This window comes from Citrus clementina, unplaced genomic scaffold (assembly GCF_000493195.1).
Source record: "Citrus clementina cultivar Clemenules unplaced genomic scaffold, Citrus_clementina_v1.0 scaffold_2, whole genome shotgun sequence".
Lineage (NCBI taxonomy): Eukaryota > Viridiplantae > Streptophyta > Magnoliopsida > Sapindales > Rutaceae > Citrus > Citrus x clementina.
Genome location: NW_006262688.1, coordinates 16,030,523 through 16,054,304, shown reverse-complemented (window position 1 = coordinate 16,054,304; position 23,782 = coordinate 16,030,523). Strand labels below are relative to the sequence as shown.

General features: G+C 31.1%; 1 protein-coding gene across 1 annotated transcript; it reads right to left on the bottom strand.

The window, feature by feature from the left end:
• Positions 1 to 2,143: 2,143 nt before the first annotated feature.
• On the bottom strand, positions 2,144 to 3,101 carry LOC18053478 (early nodulin-like protein 2). Its single transcript, XM_006447218.2, has 2 exons — positions 2,888 to 3,101; positions 2,144 to 2,702 (listed from the first exon to the last, which is right to left on the bottom strand). The coding sequence occupies exons 1-2, from the start codon at positions 3,072 to 3,074 to the stop codon at positions 2,173 to 2,175; spliced, it is 717 nt and encodes a 238-aa protein (XP_006447281.1). The 5' UTR covers positions 3,075 to 3,101; the 3' UTR covers positions 2,144 to 2,172.
• Between the last annotated feature and the right edge of the window lie 20,681 nt (positions 3,102 to 23,782).

The window sequence follows — 23,782 nt, the reverse complement described above, 5'->3', positions numbered from 1 at the left end:
TAAAATCTACTCTAAACATCCTCTAAGGCTACAAGCGATGGCCGAAGAACTTGTTACCCTCCATCAAAATAAGACATAACCTTAGTTCCTCGACCTTGTAATGCTAATGCCATTGGTTCGAAGTGGGTCCATAAAACCAAGTATAGAGAAGATGGTATAATAGATCGATTAAAACCCCGTTTAGTTGCGAAGGGATAAACACAAGTTCGTGACATTGATTTCGATGAGACTTTCAGCCTTGTCATTAAGCCAACTACGGTATGGCTTGTCTTAGTACTTGCAATTAGTTCTAAATGGCTCATTAAACAACTAGATGTTCGAAATGATTTTCTTCATGATCAACTAAAAGACACTACTTGCATGGAGCAGTTACCTGCCTTTACGGATCAAAATCTTCCTGACCATGTTTGTTTACTCTACAAGTCCTTCTATAGACTCATTCTTGGCTTAAGTATTTATCATTTGCACTTTTAGAGCTTGGTTTTATAAGTTGCAAAGTTGATCATTCCCTCTTTATTTTTCATGCTAACAATATTCTTATTTTGCTTTTGGTGTATATGGATGATGTAATTATTACAAGAAATAATCCTAAGAAAATTCAATCCATCATCAACCATCTCAGCACTCAATTTGCATTAAAGGACTTAGGCTTATTGAGCTACATTTTAGGAATTGAGATTCGGTGCTTTCCAAGAGACATTTTTTTGTCACAAGCCAAATACACTTGTGACTTATTAACCAAGGCCGTTTTACTTGATTTCAACCCTAGTCGGACCCCGGTGGCTGTCAAAACCAACTATATGGTGAGGATTAAGGACCCACACATGCCACTCATTATCGTACGCTTGTCAGCACTCTACAATATCTCACATTCACCAGACCAAACATCACTCATGCTATCTACAAAGTTTGTCAACACTTTCAGAGCCCTACTAAACAAGACCTCAAGGTTATTCCAAGAATCCTATGCTATTTAAAACACACTCTGAATTTTGGACTTCGATTCCTCAAACAAAGGTCCAATCAACTATATCCAATTTTAGACTTCGATTAGGCTAGTTGCTTTAAAACAAGACGTAGTACAACAAGCTTTTGTGTTTAGCTTGGGGCAAACATAATCTCATGGTGTAGCAAGAAACAAAGCATTATTGCATGCTCTACTACTGAAGCAAAATATCAGGTTTTGTCTTCCACCATGGCTGAAATAATATCACTTTTTTGTTTCATGCGACATTTTTTATTTTATAATTAAAAAAAATATACCTAAAATCAAATACACTTTATCTAAAATAATTTCTTTTCACTTTACTTATAATCAAGCACATTTTTTTAACTAAATTATGGAGACAAAAAATGAAAAACAAGTATACAAAATCAAATACCGTTTTGTTAATTAATATGATTAGACGATTAATTAGAATGTCAAAGAGAGAATGCACATGGTAAATATTGTAGCAACATGAAATTTGGTTAGGGTAAAATCTTATTTAGTCCCTATATTTTTAAAAATGTCTCGAAATATCCATGCCGTTAAAGTATTGATACCCCTACCGTTACATTTTATTTCTTTTGGCTTAATTTTACAATATTACCTTTTTATAATAATTTTTTTGTTTGGGCATTAATAAAAAGAAAATAATTAAATTACCAATTTAACCCTAAAAAATAAAAAAAAAAATTATATTAATTTTTTTGCAAGCACCATTTGCACACTTGGTAGTTTGCATACAATTTTTGACAACTAAAAATTAATATAATTTTTTTTATTTTCATTTTTTCGGGTTAAGTTGGTAATTTAATTATTTTCTTTTTATTAATGTCCAAACAAAAAAATTCTTATAAAAGTTTAATATTGTAAAAGTAAGTCAAAAGAAATAAAAATTAATGGTAGGGGTATTAATAATTTAACGGCATGGATGTTTCGAGGTACTTTAAAAAATGTAGGAACTAAATGGTCACTAATTTTAAAATATAGGGAGTAAATAAGATTTTACCCATTTGGTTATATTGTAGCTAAAGAAAAGAACTTTATAATATACAAAGAAAATGAATTATATATAAGAGAGAGCTAGGGCTTGCTTACACAGAGTATCATCCTTGAAAAGAACAAAATAATGTAATTACTCAAACCCTCAGCATATTAATCCAAAGTCCAAACAGAAGATACTAGGTCTAGCCAATAAAGCTACCCAAAACCAGAGTCACTCCAACAGTAAATCCCAAAACCAAGCCAATATTACAACCCAAACCCGATGAACCCGAACTTGTCGGAGCCGGTGCTGGAGCACCGAAATCTGATGGAATAGCACTAGGCTCCGGTGGCTGCATAGGACTTGGTGAGCTCCTTGGTGACTCTACTGGAGGTGGTACCGAAGAACGAGGAGATGCAGGTGATGTCGGGGGAGAAGATGCAGACGGCTGTGGAGAAGAAGGAGGCGGCGTACAAGAAACCGGACAAGGAGACGGAGGAGCTTCATGGTGTTGGGATTTGTTTCTCACAGCCATAACTACAACAATGAGCTTTTGGCCTTTGTTGCAGTTATCAGCATTGCCGCTTATGAAAAAATAAGGACCTGAGTGATCAAAACTGAAAACTGACTCACCGTCAGTTAAAGATTGTACCGGTTTCTTGTTGTTGCATGAAAAATAATTGTCCTTCGTTACCACCAACACCGAGTCCGATCCTTTCTTGTACTTAAAATCTGCAAAGAATTAATATTACTATTTTATAACATATTTACAATATTCTTATCCACAGTAAACAAGAATGCGAGTGAGCGCAGCCACAGATGCATACTCATGACCATTCAAGCTACGGGGCAGGTATAATATTAATAATATACAAAGAAAATGAATTATATATAAGAGAGAGCTAGGGCTTGCTTACAAAGAGTATCGTTAACTTGAAACCGCATTCTCTCAGCCCAGTGATTGTAATTCTCAGATGGTTTCACAACCCATAATCCATTTTTACCACCAACATTGAACTTGTAGGCCTCACACGAGCTAATAATAAAAGTACGCATCCACAAAATCACAAAGAAGCAATTAGTGAAATTTCTCTTCAACTCCATTATTGTAACACAAATTGCTTTTAGAAAATCAAGATAAGGGGAATTGAGATGTGGTGGTGGTGAGTGGTGAGGGATTTATAAAGGGAGGTGATGATGAGTTGTCGTTGAGAATAGAGCATGCAAAACGCTTAAGAGAAATATAAGGCAAGGCTAGCTTGGCTGGATATGGGATGCTAGCTGTATCATTATTATTTGTTGTTAATGCAAGATCGAAGAGACGTTTCGAAATGAGATACAAAAGCTTTATAATCTTTTTAGCTATCGATAATCTACACGTTGCAACATGTGAGAGACACAACGGTCATTCTTCACAGGTATAGTAATAATAAAAACATAATAACCTTTTGAAACGTGTTCTGCTATTGCAGGAAGAACAAAAAAATTCAAGTTCAAATTTTATATTATTTTAAAATTTTATGCACCGTTATATATGTAACTCTTCTTTTTTAATTTTTTTAATTTCTTTTACCACCAGTACATAACATGTTAATTTGCTCATTGGTATTTTTTCATAATTCTTTAAAAGGCAAATTTTTAATCTCTTCATAGGAGTATTAACTTTTGTTATATTTTTAGAGAAAGTATTAGATTTAATAGGATTTCGCCAACTTAAGATATTTTTTCAAAATTGGGGAGTTTGTAATTTTGCAATAAATGATTCAATTGAATTAGATTTAATTTGACCTCTCTTAGAGGAAAAATTAATTAATTATGAAGAATAGTATTACACTATGGGGGCAAGTTCAAGGATTCAACTATGTTACTTCAAGGGAATAGAATCATCTCTTGATTTTAGCTCTATTGAGCTTTTAAAGATTTTCTACTATATAAAATTTACTGAGAGTGTAGTGGTAAGATTTAACTTTTTTTTTATTAACTACTAATCAGTAATAAAGTTATTTGCTCTGTCTATGATTAAATCAAGAGAGATTCTTGATTCCACTCTAGGATTACGTACCGTATCTTTTGTCTTTTAGTGCAACAACTATTAGATGCAATCATCTTAAAATTATTAGAAACTTTGTGTAAAAAGCTAACTTTTTTACTGATTACTGCGAAGATTGTTAGGTTTTAAATAACCTTAATTCCTCCTTATCTCTATAAGCTTAATCATCAAAATCCTCACATGATTCGGAGGATGAAAGTTACGATGACGAAAAAGTTTATTCAACATCGAAAAAATATAGTTGATATAATATTTGTAACAAAAAAAAGCTACAAAGCCATTTTTGTATTTTAATGAGTATTGATGATTTTTAAAACATGGTGAGTTTTGAGCTTGAAAACCATGTCATTCAGTTTTGGGTATTTTGCCATTCAAGATTTTATAAACTATCATAATCAAGTTTAGGCACTAAGCTTTTGGTAAATAGTGATAAGGTCTTGATGAGAAGGAGAGGAAACGAAAAGTGAGAAATGACAGATGGAGTTTAAGGTGAAATGTAAAATTTAAGTACGTTTGGGTGATAAGGTGAGTGGTGTTGATGAGTTGAGCAATAATGACATAGAGATAAAACTAACATATAAAGTAAACTCTAACCATAAAGTTGCTCCAATTACATTTTGTTAAACTCATAACCTAGTTACAATGCAGGTACACATATAAGTCGTATGTCTATTTTATAGCTTCAGATCCATTAAGCTCAAATTTAACAACACTCTTACTACAATACTAAACCCGGGGTAGAGTACCGGTTACCCTGGGGTAATGTAATCTTGGCCCAAATTCAATAATACAACTTTTTAAATATATAAATATAATGTTTAGACTTTTAGAGTATATAGAATAATGAATAGTAAAAATCAGATAAGAGGAATCAATAATTCTTATATAATTTATTTTCTCTCTTTTATTTATTCTTACTTTCTCCAACATTATATTCTCTTATGTTACATCTCAAAATATTTTCTCTTCTCACATGTAAGCATCTTCATCTTGTGCTATTTTATCTTTCTATCTCATCTTCTTCTTACTTCCTCCAAATTAAAGATAGGCATAACCATCTCACTCAAGATATTGTTAATATTAATTTCATTGAGAATGACAATTAAAAAATAATATTGATTTAAAAAATATGAATTCATACTGCAATTAAGCCCATTTCTTAATCAAATAGGATTGCAAGGAAGTACAAATGTTCACATATATTTAATGATTAACAGGGGATATATTAGCCTCAGGGTCTGGCCGGCTGGTTTTCAAATAGATTTTGATATGATAAAATATTGATCACCCAAGTTTAAATTCTGCAGAGGTACAAATTAAAAAATATTTAGACTTTATCTGTCCCCTTATTTTTGAGAAAAAATGAATATTAGATAAACATAATTAGTTAAGAAAATATATTTATATACTCAAATGAATTCTAATTGTTATTAATATGAATTTAGGTCACAGAAAAAAAAAGAAGATTAGAAAAAAGAAACTTGAGGATTGTTGAGTCATAAACAAAATAAATATATAAGGGAACAGAGCCATCACAATATTTTTGAACTCCTCAGAAAAAGAGAAGGGTGGTAGTTGGATCATTTACCCATCTGGGTATAATAGAACCCCCCCCCCCATACTTATATTGAAAAAAAATGAATTATGCTAATTAATTAATTCTAAAATCACTTTAAATATATTTAAATGAATTATAATTTAATATATTTAAATGAATTATAATTCTTTAAAAAATGAATTATAATTGTTATTGTTAAGAATTTATATCTATTTTAACAATTATAGTAAATTAATCCATAGAAAATTAATTATGCTAATTAATTAATTTTGAAGTCATTGTTCATATATACTATTCATATGATATTGTATACGAGTACTATTCACAATATTCTGTTAGCCTAAAAGGCTATACATAATGTAATTTTGATGATAACAAACATATGTATTAAGTGATTTAATAAATATTATATTTCACATTTTCCCTAGTTTTTGAAGGGTAATATTTATGCAAGTGAATTAAGTGAAATCAAGCTTAAGACTATGGCGAAATCAAGAATAAAATTTAGAGCTCAACGGACAAATTAGTGCGATAAATTCTTGTAAAGCCGGTATGATTTAATTGATGCATGATTTAGCATTTGAGAAGTTCAAGAGATTAATTTAATTAATTACTTTTCATAAACTAAAAGGTTTTATTTTTATTAAGTAAAGTATTTTGTGGATTTGAGTAATTTGGACTTAAATGCAAAGTTTTGAAATCTTTGATTTTAATAAGTATTATTATTGAATTTTGAAGTTGGACCTTTTTACAAACATTTGAAATGTTTTGGGCCATATTATAATTTATTAATATTTTGGACTCATGTGAAAGGTTTTGAGAACTTTAAAAAATATGGGTATTATGTTGAAAGGACCTTTTTGCGAAATAATAATATCTTTGGGGTCATATCATAATTTTAAAAAGTTTGGGAAAGACAATATTCTTAGGAAATTCTGAAATTGGACCTGTTTGCAAATTTTTATGACATTTTGGGCCGTATTATAATTATAGAAAGTTTTGAGCTAAAATTGTAATTTTAATGAACAGGGTTACTATAGCAAAATTCAAAAATAACGGTAATATCACTGTTCATGAGCGGCTAGCCGGATAAATCAAGCGGCTAACCGCTTGGGCGCGGGAATTTGCCTATAACGGCTAGTTTTCGGGCTTTAACTATAAAAACTCAACTCCAACTTTATTTTATGAACTAATGCAAGCAAATATAAGATTATATAACATATATTGAGCTTCCAAAATGCAAATCATCATAGATTGAATCATTGTTGAGCTATTATTTGCATATCCACTCTTAAAGAGAGTTTTTGTTGTAATTTTCATTTCTTATCAAATTGTGAGTGTATAAGTGTGAGAAACACTTGGGGTAAAGAGATTGGAGAGATAATCTCTTGATTGTAAAGGTTCATTGACACATTGTAAGTCAATTGTAAAAACTTGAAGCCTTGGGAGGCTTGGATAGTGAAATCCTCGAGCTAGGTTGGCTTGGAGGCGTGGATGTAGGCAGAGATTGCCGAACCACGTAAAACTTTGTGTGTTTGTTTTTCTCTTCCCTTACTTTTTTATTTTTATGCTTATTTGAATTTTTTGTTTTCTATTTTCATTAAGGCGTTAGATTGATTTGTTGTGCGAATGGTATTGCATAATTTTTAAAAACCCAATTCAACCCCCCTCTTGGGTTGCGTTACTTGCATTTCATATTCTTTATATGATATTCTATGTGAGCGCTTGTTCACATAAACGAATCATCATTATTATTTATACTGATATTTACAGTTCATTCACCTAAATCTATCAAATATGCTAAAAATAGTAAATTACAAAAAGTAAAGCACACAGAAGATTTTTTCATGATTCAGATCACAATCCTACATCTATGAGGCCACACCTATACATTAAGCAACTCATTAAGTAATGAAAAGATTACAATCTGTTGTAATTTTACATAATTTCGATCTTCCTCTTATTTTTACAGGCATCATTCATCTTTAATTGTGTTTGTTGCTTCCTTGAGATTCTTTTGACACGACAAATGACATCTTTGTCCAGAAGAGATCAAAGTAATCATCAAAGATGTCTAATGAAAGACTTGATATGAAGAAGACAAAAAGATAAAACTCCATGAGTGTATGAAACATCATATGTGGCCACATAAGGTTTCTTGTTATTCTCTACGTTGGCTACTTCTTTGATATAAAGTACAATGTGTCTTCTTTAGTCCTTAATATGTGAAATACTTCTTTTTATATAAGTGTAGTATTTCAATTAGACCCTAGTAGACGAATACTATGATATGCTTCCTGAAGAGTCTAATGTTCCATAAATACTTGATATGCTTATATATGTTACAGTCACCTTAATTTGGAACTCTTTGATATGTAATACTCATGTAAACACTAACTTGCTTCTTTATGTCTCCAAAATTATTCTCCAATATTCCACATAATCCAGTCTAATAAATACCTAAGACTAGACAAATCCTTAATATAAGAAATAGATAAATTACAATATTATTGACAAAATGATGCCAATAATAAAAACCCTAACGATAGCCTCCTTTTTGCATCCTTGTAGTCAAAACATTAACTAATCAATTTTCTAATCTTCAAATGGCATGTGTCGAAGTAAGATAGACCACAAGCAATAACCTACACATAGGTAGCAAAATAAACAAAGAATTAATCAAAACAAAAATCATTAGTAACCGTTAGTTCAATATCAAAGTCTCCTATAATGAATAAATGCTTATGTTTAAAGTTCGCTTGAAAAAATTAACTCTCCCGCTAACATAAACAATCTCATACCAATATAGTAAGAGAGTAATAATGCATATCAAACAAAATATCATATGTAAGTCAAGTAAGATCCTCCTCAGAGAAAGAATAGATAAACTCAATGAACATATAATTAAACTCCCTTTATCATTGAATTCAAATTCAAATTGAGTTTAAATAAAATGAAGAACTACTCTCCCGAAAAAAAACTACTTTACCTATCACGAAGCAATGAGTATTCTAATTTCCCAACAATGCAAATTGATAGTTTACGTTATTCTTACCCCTTTTTGACAAAAGGTGCCAAAACACGAAACCAAGATAAAAACTATTGATTTTTTAAAAGAAAAGTGTTATCTTCAAGTTTCTTCAAACAACGGTCTATGATATTAAAAAAAGTTTGACATGTGCGAAATTTTCTTGCAATAAACAAAAGTAACACGAAAATAATTTAGAAATAAAGAGCGCATTAATCGACATAATAAATAAAAAAACTAATAATTTTATCCTTATTAAATGTACACTTTTTAGTGTCAATCACACCCCCAACCAGCTTATTGCTAGGCCCTAGCAATTTAAGCAAAAAAAATTTAGAGAAATTTCAAAACCAAATTGAAAATCTTTTTTTTGTTAAATTGTGAAAATTGTGTTTACTTCTTTCATTGGATTAGTGACAACAATCAAATAAAAGTATAAGCATTATCTTCAGCCTAAAGAAAATCACACCCACATAAATCAGTTAAGTAAAATAATGTAAAATGATCAATTATCAGAGCTACATTAATCAAGCCACTTTTAAGAATGATACGTCAAACCCCCAAACCTCATGGTTAAGAGTGACTCTCTCAAAAGAAAGTATACCCCAGAAAAACTGTCACTCTATAAAGTGGTAGATTGAGAAAATAATAAAACAATGTCACACGCTCTCACTAAGATGAAAGAATAACACCCACAACTTAGAAATAAATTTATCTCAACTTAGGGGAATTATTAGCCAAACTAATTTATTTTTATTTTTATGCATTACCACATCTTTTAGTCCATATCACCAGCTTTTACTTTAGATTATAGTTCCCTAAAATCGAGAAGGACTTTTATTAGGACGTAACGTAGATTAGGGTTATCGCTAACAAAAAAAGGATAATAGGAAAAATAAAAATATATGTTTGAAAAATAGGAGACTTTTTGGAGATTACAAGCTTTTTCTTCGCTTGGAATTTTTTTTCTTTTTTTTTTCATTTTATTTATTTATTTATTTATTTATATATACATATATTTGTTTTTTTTTCATAACACCATTATCAGGAATACATAATCATCCCTATTTTCAAACATAATTGGATGGTGGAAAACATAAAACATAAGGTGATACTCCACATTGAAGTGGGACAAGATGATAAATTATCAAAGAATTTTTTTTTTAAAGGCTCAAAGGGGTTAACTATGGATACTTTATAACAGGGTTAGCTAGAAAGGCTCAAATGGATCAAAGATGACCTTCTATTATCTTTTAGGACTCTAAATAATCTTTCATATCCACTATGTCAATGGACTTTTAGATGCGGTTGCACAAATTTTGTTTTTCACTTCCTTTTTTTTTATAGAAAATATAGAGATCTTTTACAATAAATTGTGAAGATGTATAGGCAAACAAGGTTACTCTCCGAGGATAATAGGCTCAAAAACTCACTTGGACTTTTCATAACATGTACATTCCTCCAAATGGCTTAATCAATTTCACTCATCAAATTTCTCAATTTACGTTTCAACATGCAAAGGGAAAAACATAGTGTAACATAACTCAAGGCCAAAGATAATATAAATACCAAAATTTAAAAATCATCATGCTATCCAATGTTAAAAGATCACACCGAAAAAGAAAACTCTTTTTTTTTTTTAGTTAAAGAAAACACTAAAAAATTGAGACTGATTGCAGAAACTTAAGGGAGATGATTAAGAGAAAAAAGATAAAAAGAAAAAAAAATTAGAAAACAATTTTTTGTGACACTTTTTTTTAGAATCAAAACATTAAAATTAAGAAGATATGTTTCTAAAGACACTATATTCTATATTCTGCCATCTTCGACTCAAATTTTTATCCAAAGTTAGTCTTTACAACAAAAATTAGTAAAAACATCACAAGAACTAAGACATTCTACAATTGTCAAATATTCCTTCCCCTAACCTGAGGGAGACACTGTCCTCAATGTTTTAGAATAAAGGAGTGGAGTTTAGAACACATCACTTGGTCACTGCTGGAAAATATTTACAAACAGAGAGTTAAATCTAATTTACACTTTTTACGATGGTTACTGCCATCATTGTCAGTTGCCCAATCCAATGCCAAAGTCATGGGATCTGGCTTTGGTTTGTATTTGGTTTGTCAGTTTGCAAAAGATCAAGTAACTCGTTAGCAGTAGGAGCACAAATAAAGAGTTTTTTTGCTGAGAGTGGAATGAAATAATTTTTAATTGAATGATTAAGGAATCCTATTAAGCCATCATAAAAGTTATTAACATTTAACAAACCGATGGATTTTTTATGGATATTCAAATGAGCCAAAGAAGAAAATGTAATTAGCGCCTCTAAAGTTGCCAGATCTCATGGCAAGAAAATGAAAGCGTTAGTATGATTCAACATTTCAGATATTCTTTCTCGCATACCTGAGACAACTAACTATTCTACAGTTGGTGGGTCTAGTAGACATCCTAAAGGTTTTAAGGCTTTTGGAATAATGCTTAACACTTGGCTTCCTCGAACAAAAGCAGCTTCAGAGACAAGCTTTGATAACCCTCGGTCACCTCCTCCATATACAAGATGTTGTTTTCTCTCTGCTATAGCACGACCAAGATCTATGGTTGCCTGAACGAATTCCTTATACTTTCCATGGCGAAATCCAGAAAGCACGAAAATATTCTTAAGTTGTCTGCTTGAAGTTGTTGCCATTAGAACAATTCTAAAAAGAAACAATTTGTGAGTGCTTGAAAAGAAGCTCCTATTTAAGGATCTTGGTGACAGACACAATAATATACATCTGTAAATGGGGTGGTGTGTTTGTCAAATGACGCGTGAAGCTTTTAGCTTAATACTTCAAAGGTAAACAGTGAAAAGAAAAAGTAAACATTGATTAGATATAAAATCATACACAAAAAACAAAAATAATAATAAAATGCAAAAGATAAAATAAAAGGATATTGACTGGTAGTTGTGATTGTGGCTCACATCTTCCTTTGGTTTTACGTCCTGTAACGGGTTGAGCGCCCTCAATGGGTCGAGGATAGGCTTTTTATCCAGTTTTCTTATAAACTAGCAAACAGAGTCTTTTAAAGTTAGATTCCCAAGACTAGACTGTGCACTTTTCTTTTGGAACAACTTCCATAAATTATGAATTTCACGTTGAACATATCTGCTCGGATGCGTTTTAAGAGATCATAAGATATCATCCAACGATTTTTTACTCATGCCATCCTTAACGAATTTGATTTTATCTTCACGATTTACAGAAACCATTCCTAAAGTTTTACAACGTGGTTTGTTGCAAGCAAGTCTTACACAATTAGGACATTTAGAGCTAAGTTGCTTAGCTCTTCTTTTCTTAGCAAATGTACTTTTACCAAAACCAAGCATGTAGGAAACAAATGGATTAGAAAACTCATTTGCTAATCAGACCTTTGCTTCAATTAGCCAGCGAATGTCAGTAGGAATCCCATTGATCATTAATAAATGCAGTCGTTCACAACGAGTTTTGTAAATCTTCTTAAGAGCATTTTGAGGGAGAGAAGGAAAACGTTGATGCAATTTTCGTTGTATTTCTTCCATGCTTGACTTTGAGGTTTTAGTTATTGTGGAAAACTGAGAATACCGACTTAAAAAGTCACGGAGCACCGTTATCCGCCATTTATATAGGAAAGTGAATCAAAACAAAATGAATCAAATATGAAAAATCAAATCAAAGGCGAAGAAGAACAACAAAATAAAAAAAACACACAAGGAATATAACTCCCCTTCAACCTTTTATTGAATTTACCTCCAGTTCCAATTGCAGTTCATAAATACCATCCTCTATTTCTTTGAGTTGTCTTTCTAGATCTTTAACGTGAGATACTAACTCTGGTGGTTAGAGATCCCAAATAGGATGTGATTTACAAAATCGGAGCAATTTCCTCAAGTGAAATTTTACATGTAAAAGTTCTTCAAGATGTTTGGAAAGGATACTTCTCATGGAGGTACTCATGACAAGTATAAAAATTTGGTGATCTAAAGCACAATTGTCAAACAACACATTTAAACAAGAGATAACGTAATGCACTTCATTCAAGACATAGGGAAAAGAAAAAAGAAAATCAAACAATTCAAACAATAAGTAAAAGTAAAACAAATTCACAAAAGGTTAAAACAAAATGGCTTAATCAAGATTTGGTAGGTCACTCAAATTAATTTCGGTGTCTACTTCATGTGGTTGGTATTCCATATATGGTTTCAATCTTTGACCATTAACTTTAAATGTGACACCATCCTTTGGATTTTCAATTTCTACGGCTCTATATGGATATACATTTTTTACAACAAATGGACCATTCAAATTTGACTTTAACTTCCCTGGAAATAAATGGAGACGAGAATTATAAAGCAACACTTTTTGACCAATTTCAAATGTTTTCTCAGTTGTAATGTAATTCATTTGAGCACTATTCAAAGTTCTACTGGCATAATAGATGTCAAAGGGCTTACCTTCCTTTCTTTGTCCCAAAACAACACCAACGACATAATCACTAGCATCACACATTAGCTCAATAGGTAAAGACCAATAAGGGGGTTGCATTATTGGGGCTGATGTCAAAAGAGTAGTTATTCTTTCAAAATGTGTGTCTTTTATTAGGAGGTTACAAAGTGGTCTAGATATGACACTAAAGTTTTTTATAAACCTCCTATAAAATCCTGCATGTCCTAAAAAGGAGCGAACTCTCTAATTGTCTTTAGTGAGGGTAATTTTAAAATGACTTCAACTTTGGCTTTGTCAACCTCAATTCGTTTTGAAGACACAACATGGCCCAAGACAATTCCAGAAGTGGTCATGAAATGAAATTTTTTCTAATTTAAAACTAATCTTTTTTCTTTACACCTTTCCAAAACGCTTTCTAGGTTATCAAGAAATGTGTCAAAATAATTACCAAATACAGTTAAATCATCCATAAAAACCTCTCGATAATTTTCAACCATGTTACTAAAAATGCTTAGCATGCACCTTTGAAATGTTGCAGGAGCATTACAAAATCCAAAAGACATTCTCCTAAATGCAAATGTTCCAAATAGGCATGTGAATGTGGTCTTTTCTTGGTCTTCTAAGGCTATAGGGATTTGATAATAACTAGAGTAGCCATCAAGAAAACAGTAGTAGGGATGTCCAGCTATTCTCTCGAGAATTTGGTCTAGGAATGGAAGGGGAAATGGTCTTTTCTAGTGGCATAATTTAACTTTCTGTAATCAATGCACATGCACCAACTAGATAGAATTCATGTTGGGATTAGTTCACTTTTTTTATACAACGGTTATTCCAGATTTCTTTGGTACTACTTGTGTTGAACTTATCCATTTACTATCAGAGATAGAATAGATAATTCCTGCATCTAGTAGTTTAAAGACCTCATTCTTTACCATTTCTTTCATATGAGAGTTTAGTCTTCTTTGTGGTTGACGGGTTGTTTTGGCATTTTCCTCTAAGTGTATTTAGTGTGTGCAAATTGAATGATTAATGCTTTTTATGTCTTTTAAGGTCCAACCAAATGCAGTTTTATGCCTTTTTAGTATAGACAACAACTTACCTTCTTAATCATGCGTGTGTTGGGAAGAAATTACCACCGGATATGTCTGCTGCTCTCCAAGATAGGCATACTTCAATTCTTCCAGTAAGGGCTTTAATTTGAGCTCTGATGCTTCCTCTTCGTTTGGTTCTTCCGGTTGTACCGTATCTTCAAAGTTCAATTGGTCATCGTCACCTGTAGGTACCTGCATAGAATCAAGTGTAGGGCGTATGTTAGCAGTATAACAATCTAATTCCTTACTTAATTCAAAAGAACCAGTAAAACAAATTTTCACAAAGTTTGTAAAATTCTCATCCTGAATGTGTTCCTCAATTATTGGCTCGATGATATCAATCTCGTTATTCTTATTATCATCATCTTCTTGGTGGTAAGGTTGTTTACACATGTCGAACACATTGAGTTCCAATGTCATGTTGCTGAAAGATAATTCATTACTCCATTCCTGTAATTAATCAAAGCATTATCAGTAGCTAAAAATGGTCGTCAGTAGCAATTGGTTCCATTTCCAAAACAATAAAATCCACAGGGTATATGAATTTATCGACTCGGATTAATACATCTTCAATTATTCCTTTTGGAACCTTAATCGACCTATGAGCAAATAAAAGAGTGATAGAAGTTAGTTTTGACTCACCAAGATTGAGTTGTTGGTACACTTAGTAAGGAAGCAAATTAACACTGGCACTAAGATCAAGTAAAGCATGTCCAATTTTATGATCCCCAATAATGCAAGAAATTGTTGGATAGCCAAGATTCTTGTATTTCAAAGCACTATTAGTTGAGAGAATTGAACTTACTTATTCTACTAGAAATCTCTCTTTTGCACCTTATGTTTCCTTTTCACCGTGCACAGATCTTTCAGAAATTTATCACAAGAAGGCACCTGTTTAATGACATTCAGTAGACCTTTACTTGTTTAAAAACTTTATAAATTTCTGGACCGTAGTTTGATTTGTTTGGCTTGATTAGTGCTTGAGGAAATGGGGGTACAGGAGGAGAGTTTGTTATTTCTTCATGGTTTAAAAGTTCAACAGACTCTTCCTTATTCTTTGAAATTGAATCTTTACTAGTTTTACAAGGTCCAGGATATGTTTTATGACAACTTTACCACCACGAAGGGTTATAACCGATTTGACTTGGCTAATATTTTAGTTTCTTGAATTTCCCATTTGAGAATGTTGTTGACTTTTGGGGTTTGGTTTAGGTTGGGCAAGAAACTTTCCTTTTTCATGCATGGTCAGAGCATATGTAAGTTTGGAGATAGTTTCTGTCAAATTGGTTAAGGTTTGCATCGTTTGGTTATTGATTGACTCTTGTTTTTCAATAAACAAATGCAATGTGTCTTCCGGAGTTTTTTCTTGGTGGTGGGACATATGGTGGGTAACTCTAGAGGTTTTGGAAATTTTGACGTGGAGGAACTGGTTGTGAGGGTTGTGCATGGTTATCATTTCTCCAACTGAAATTTAAGTGGTTTCTCCAACCATGGTTGTAAGTTTGGGAGTATGGATTGGGATTTGGCCTTTTGAAATTGTCAATGACATTTACTTGTTCATGCAAACTTTCTCTCAGACCTGGCAAGGTTGGACAGTCCTGCGTAGAATGGTCAGTAGAATCACAAACATAACATGAAATATTTTAACAGACTTTACATGATCATTCTTTTTTGACTTTAATGCTTCGACTTTTCTAGTTAAAGATGCAAATTTAGCTTGAAAATCATGGTCTTCCCTAAGGTTATGCATGCCTCCACCAGATGGAGATGACTAGGGTTTACTTGACGACTCATAAGAACAAATTGTATCCTAGTGTTGTGCATTTTCTGCTATATAGTCAAGATAATCTAATGTATCTTCAAGACTTTTATCCCTAAACTCACCATTACACATCATTTCAACAACTTGTCTACCTTGGGATGTTGATCCCTCGTAGAAATAAGACACTAATCTCCATGTTTCAAAACTGTGTTGTGGGCAAATGCTAAGTAGTTCTTTAAACTTATCCCAACTTTGGTAGAAGGTTTCTCTTGGTTTTTGAATGAAGGTTGTGATTTGTCTTTTGAAAGAATTTGTTCTATGGGGTGGGAAGAATTTTTTCAAAAATTGTGCTTGCGTTTCATCCCATGTTCTGATAGATCCTGACCTAAGATTTTGTAGCTAAGTTGTAGCTTTATCCTTTAGTGAGAAAGGGAAAAAATTAAGCCTGATTATATTTATGCTACAATTTTGATCAGTACATGTGTTACAGACTTCCTCAAATTCTCTTAAATGCAAATATGGATTTTCATACTCAAAACCATGAAAAGTTGGAAGAAGTTCAATGATACCAGGTTTGAAATTAAAACGTGATGCATCAGGTGGAAAAACTATGCATGATGGTGACCTTGTTCTAGTAGGATGCATGAAGTCTCGAAGGGTCATAGGCTGTTCATGAAGATTTTGTAAGACTTGGTCATTTTCGTGCTCTGAAAAATTTTCAGCTCTTACGTCAACCATATCTAAGGGTTGTGAAGGTGATCTCCTAATTAATTTGCCACTATTTGTACGAGACCAACGACGCACGCAATGCTAATAATGTGTGCAGAACCAATGATGCATAGAACGCTAAATGAAAATTGTAGAAAATAAACTAAAAATTAAATAAGTAAAAATGCGAAATAAAAATAAACAAACTGAAAATAAATAAAAAATAAATTAGGCGGTTCAACTAGCCATAAAAGCAAGTAATTAAAGGAAACAATTAACAAAAAATTAGGCGGTATTTTAAAACTAGCCATAAATAAAGAAATTAAAATAAACAGTTTAGGCGGTATTTTAAAACCAACTATATAATAAAGCATAAAAATTAAACAAATTAATGTACAAGAATAAATAAACTGAAATTAAAATAATAGGCGGTAGAACCGACCATATAAACAAAATTTAAATAACAATTCAGGTGGTTGAACCGACCATTTAAAATTAGTGCGAAAAGTAAAGTGCAGAAATTTAAAGAAAAAAAAGTTGGTTTGAGGACTGATTTGTAAAATTTTCTGGGCTTAAATGAAGTTTCTCACAAATTTTATGGAGAATGTTAAAGTTTGAAGAGATGAGGGGTGCTAACTGAAGTTTTTCAAAAAGAGAATAAAATAGAATCACGGAAAGATAGTAACGACAAAAAGATAAATAAAATAAAAATAAAGTAAAATAAAGATAAACTAATTCCAAATTTAGAAAACTCCTCGACAACGGCGCCAAAAACTTGATATGACTTAAAAGTGTATTACTCCCAAGTATAAGAGTGTCTAGTTAAACTATAACCCGGTGAGTCTGAGGTCGGGAATTTAAAAATCTAGTGGTCAATTTAAAACAAAGAAAATTAATTACGGGAAAAGCAATCACTAGAAAACAATTTAAAAATATGCTAAGGTTACGAGATCCATTCTCATTTATTCAAACTATAATTTTAATATTCTCTCATTTTTATATTTTACCTCACTTTGACCAGTTAATTTTTATATAATTTAATTCTATGTGTGTGGATAAATATGGAATAAAGTACCTAATGTGCCATAACTGTATTAATGTGTCGACATTATGTCAAAATATCATATAGATCCAAGAGAATCTATAAATTAACATGACATCAAAATAACTAGAAAAGAATAAAATAAACTTAAAAACTCACTTTGAGAAAGTAATAAATTTAATAGTTTGAAATTTTGAGCTTCACCCTTCACCTCAGCTTAGTAAAATTAGCCACTCATTTTGAAAGAAAACACAACACTTTTTTTATTAGATAAACTTTTGAAATATGTTACAAGGAAAATTAATACAGACAGGAACAAGAAAAGAAAAGAAAGAAAGAAAGAAATTCTTGAGCTGAACTCTTGGCTATCACTCTCTCTCTTAGCTCGGCTCAACTTCTCCTCCCCCGCTTGCATCCCCTTGCCTTTTATCGGCAAGGGAAGCATCTTCTTTTATTTTATTTTATTAATATTAATATTTTATTTTATTTTTATATTATATAGACATATTGAAAGGAGGCCATCACCAATATGATTGCCTATCATTTTGTCTTTTTTATTTTTATTTATTTATTATTATTATTTGCTACATCTCCTTAATGATGCATTCCAAATTGCTCCAGCAATCCTTCTTTGTTTCCGCTTTTAATTCCAATTCCATCTTTATTCCTGAAAAATATTTACAAGATAAAAATTAACATATTATGAATTAATTTAACATAGAAATATATTTGGGGAGTACTAAGATAATTTAGAAATAAAGAACGCATTAATTGACACAATAAGTGAAAAACTAATAATTTTATCCTTATTAAATGTACACTTTTTAGTGTTAATAAGTAATTATCTACCGACCACCTGTTGTTTCTAGCTTTTTAAAAAATACACAATTTTTTTTTGGCAGCGCTCCACTTGAAGTTAATAATTTTTTCATTGGTCTCCTCCGATTATAATACTGTTAGAATTTTGCTGACATCATAAGGGTAAATTTATCATTTCACAACGACATTGTTTGAAGACAGAAGTGGACAGGTGCAAAACAATATAAGTTCAAGTGGAGTTCAGAAAAAAATTAAGAATTGTGTATTTGTCAAAAAAATGCGAAAAAAAGGTAGTTGGTGGATAGTTGTCCTTTTATATTTGGGGCTAAAAAAGTCATTTACATAATATTCCGTTAGTTCTCTTAACAGTTTGAAGATGGAAGTGGACAAGTGCAAAATAATATAATTTCGAGTGGAGTTTTTTAAAAAAAGTGAAGAATTGTACATTTTTGAAAAAGTACGAAAAAATAGGTGATCGATGGCTAATTGCCCTTTTAAAAACATCAAAAGTATCAGATTTTTCTCTAATAAAATCTACTAATGTATATCTTAAAAAATCATCTATAGATCTAATTAGTCAATTAGATTCATATGGAGTAAATCAAGTACCTTAGATGTGTGATATGTTGTACAACTTTGTGAGATGTTCTTTATTGTTTGCCGAATTGACAAGAATCACAAACGATAGGTTGTTCACAAGTTAGTCAATAACTTGTAATTCAAACAACCAAGATTTTAGTGTAATATTTCAGCCTCATCAATACAATCTTTATGCTAAGCTATAGATTGAATCAATTTATAACAATGATTAGATTATCTAGTTCCCTCAAGTATATTGTTACTCTTGTTATTAAATACTTGAAGTTTATTGCTATCAAAATTTAATTTGATCACAAATTTGACTAATACTCAAAAGTTTAGCTTTCAAATATTCAATATGCAAAAAATTTTCAAGTAAAGAAAAGCCTTCAACATTTAAAGTCCCTTTTCCAACCTGTCTCCTTTTAATACCATCAGTAAATGTTACATATTCTCGACCACATTCTTTATAATTTATTAGTGCACTACGATCAACAATCATGCGTCTAGAACAATCACTATCAAAATATAAGAAATTAGTAATACAACCTCGCAAAGATGTAAATGACACATATGCTTTTAATTTAAATTTCCTAATCTAGGTTAGTCTAGTAATATTTAGTTTTAGGAGTATATTTAGATTTACCCTAAGAAGAAACATTAGATGACATAACTTTCTTTATATAATTCATGAACTTAAAGCATATAGGTATAATATATCCTTTAATATGACACAAGTAAAAAGTAGGAATAAACCTTTCTTACTTACCATGTAAACTTGATGCAGAATGTGACACAGATTTGCCTTTCAACTTATTAGGGAGTTTTCTTGTTGGTTATGGTAATATTGTCTTCAGTGGTAAGGTTTTGACAAAGACAGTGTTTGAGCATGAAGTAATTCCATTTTGATATATAAAACATGATAATCTGAACTAGCTTTTCCCATGGTCAAAATTTGATCAAATAGCTTTGTTCTAAAATTCATTATTCTCAAAGATTTATGAGTACTTTCCAACTTAATCGAAACTTTTCTCAATTTTTCTTCTTTTCCAAGAACAAAGTTTTGGAGATTAATTACATCACTTTGTAACTCAACTTTTCAATTAAAATATCTGATAACTGAGCTTGTGTTTCTTGATCTTTTACCTATTCTTACCCATTTAAAATACATGGCATGATACGCTTCATTCATTGATCTAATAACAGCATCATCGTTATAACTACTTTTGAATTTTTGAAATTGATTCTTCATAACTTGACTTCACACTTGAAGTTTTAATAGAATTATGAGGAAGAATTCATATATCAAAGGGAGAGAAACATCAAGTGGTTTTGATATTTCATCATTAGAATTTGAATTCTCAACTTCTTATCATGAACAACAAGCCCACCAACAATATTTTCATAATTAGTGCTTTTATTGAAAATATCATCACTCCAAGCTTTTACATTTGCTCTTTTTTTTTTTCAGGATGTAATTAGGGCATTCCATCACATGCCCTATATTGAATATTAGATCCTTCTTACTTTTAAAAAAATTAAAATTAGGAGAAAGCTCACTCTTTGGTGTAAGTTGTAGTTTAGATAAATTTTTTTTTTTGTTGTTTTTTCAGTACCATCTTCTCAAACTTCTTAGTTAATAATCCATGGACTAAATCTTTCACATCATCATCAGCATTATCTACTAAATCTTTCATATCATCACCAGTACTATCCTCAACATCAGCATTCTTTGAGTTCTATATCTCAGCTTGAAAAGCAATATTTTTTTCTTCCTTCTTCTTTAAGTGACTCGACTTATAAGTTTGAAGTTTACTAATCACTTGATTTCCAGTCATTCTGCTAATATCATAGTATTCTTCAATAGCTACAACTTTTACAAGAGAATACAAAGTATTAGCAATCTTAAGAAATTTAGTATCAGAAATATCAATTTCTTTATATTAATTCATCTTAATATTTTCAAACTCAGTTGAAACATTTTGAAATTTAGAATGTTCTATCAAATTATCACTTTCATGAATGTTTGGAAGAGTGTCCCAAGCTTCCTTAGTAACAGTACATGTAGAGATTAATTCATGTCAATTGATGTCTTTTTCATTGACAATAGCATTGAGCATCTCGGAATTAAAGTCGGATGTTGAATTTCAGCATTAGAGCACTCGTTGACAGTCTCAAGAATCACGTTTCCATCTTGATTATAATAGCCTTCTCTAACACAATTCATTGCTCTTACGTCAATGTTCTCAATGTAAATACTCATTCTTTGCTTATAATAAGAATCATTGTGCCCTCAAGTAATGGTAGCCGAGTAACAAATCCCCTTCTCTACAAAACCTATAAAAATATACCAAGATCATAAAATTTCACTAAACAAACTGTTAATGACATCACTTGTTAAGAATTCAGATCTATTTGAACAAGTATAAGAAAATTAGAAAAATTAATTATGCTAAGTAATTAATTCTAAAATCACTGGTTACAAGTTAATGTTCATATAATACTGTATACAATTCACTGTTTATATGATACTTCACATGAGCCATTGTTTATATTTACTGTTCATATGATACAACATATGAGTCACCTTTTACAGGTGCTATTCATCATTACTATTTATAGCACAGCTTACATTAGTGTTCATTCACCTTAAATCTATCAAATATGTTAGAAACAGTAAATTGTAGAAAATAAAGCATGCAGAGGATTTTTACATTGTTTAGATCACAATCATATGTCCACAGAGCCATGCCTAAGCATTAAGCAATTCGTTAAGTTTGAAAAGATTACAGCCTATTGAATTCTTACACAATTTCAGACTCCTCTTACTCTTGCTGCCATTTTGTTGAATTTAACTCAATTGACCTTGCTTAGCAAGCACTACTCATCTTCAATTGTATTTCATACTTCCTTTAAATTCCCTCAATAAAACAATTGATCCCTTCATCCCGAAGAGACCAAAATAAACTTCAAAGAATGTCAAATGAAAAACTTGATATGAAGAAGACTTGATGTGAAAAAGACTCGAAGATTAAAACTCCATGAGCATATGAAATGTCCTATGTAGATAAATACAATTTCTTCTTATTATTTGTGCTGGTTGCTTCCTTGACATAAAATACGATTTTTTTTCAGTCTTTAATAAATGAAATAGTTCCCTTAATATAATTGTAGTATTTTACCCAGACCCTAGTAGAGGAGTATTGGGATATACTTTCTTAAGAGTCTAATATCCTATAAATAATTGATAGCCTTACGAATGCAGCAATCATTTTTATTTGGAACTCTTTATGCACCTACCAATTTGCATCTCTATGCATAAAAAAATAATTTTCAATATTCTATATAATCTAATCTAATAAATATCCAAGCCTAGAAAAATCTTTAATACAAGGAATAAATAAATTACAATATTATTGGCATAACAATGCCAATAGTACAAACCCTAATAGTTATCATTGAAGTATTTCCTATATAATATGGTTTCTGTTGAGTGCTAAAAAATACATATTTATAAACAATAGAATAGTTATTTTGCACTCTAAGTATCACTAACATTTCTACTTTTACGTATTTAAGTTATTTAAACTTCGATTGTTTGTGTTTCGTTATATTTTGAGTGTTTTATATATTTCAGGGGTATTTTGGTTATCTCATAATTAATGAGAAGTGGAACAATAGAACAGATAGTGTAACACCCTAAATCTAACAAGTACGGAGCACGTGAAGAACGAGGTTACTTCCAAATCCTAATCCTTACTCATAAATTCCAAACTGAAATACCTCAAATTCTTGTTCAAATAAATCCACAAATTCATACGTCTAACACTAAATAATCTCTTTTGAAACATAAAAATAACAAAAGTCTCAAAACTCTAAATTACAAGTTCATAACAGAAATATACTAAAAAGAAACATCAGTCCATTTCTTCGTTTATTCAAATAGTAAAAAGGAAATGAAATCTCTAACACCAAGCTAAGTACACCTCTTGAAAAGTACTTAATCTGCAAAACGTAATGACGAGGGGTGAGCCATCAACTCAGTAAGTAAAACCATTCCTAACACACTAACCGTACCGATACCAAAAATATTGCAAGCCTTCTTTCATTTAAAACAGTTGTTACAATTCATAAATTTCATAGAACAACATATTTCAATAAGATGACAAAATTCATGGTAATTCAGAATATCAAAAGAATAATCAATTATGAAAGCAAATTATATAATGCGTACACAGAAAGCAGATAGTTAGCTCATGTCACATAGTGTCACCTATAGTCCTGGTGACTTGGCCAGAAACAGAATTAGAACGTCGTGTGCACACTCAGAACAGAAATCCAGTACTGATCCAGAACATATATATCGTATAATACGATCAGAATTAGAATCAGAGTAACTACGGACAATGAGCCAAAACAATTTTAATTGGTTTTTCATATGCAATGACTTATACGTGGCACTTTGCACTATATGTGGCACTTTGCGACACTTTGGCCCTCAAGAGGTGGCTCCCGTACAATCATAAATAATTGAAATCATACATAGGCACAAAACATTTGTACCATAATCATAAAAGTCCATAACGATAATTTAGGCTTGCAAAATATTTTACAGATAAAATCATAAAAGGTAGTCATGTAACAAAATAACTTACATATTTAAAAGCATTTACAAAACAATTTATTAAAAAGAGTTTAGATTTGAAAAC

Coding starts and splice junctions, on each gene's coding strand:
- LOC18053478 (XM_006447218.2), bottom strand. CDS start 3,074: ATGGAGTTGAAGAGAAATTTCACTAATTGCTTCTTTGTGATTTTGTGG. Junction 2,703..2,887: donor TCAAGTTAACGATACTCTTT/GTAAGCAAGCCC, acceptor AATTCTTTGCAG/ATTTTAAGTACAAGAAAGGA.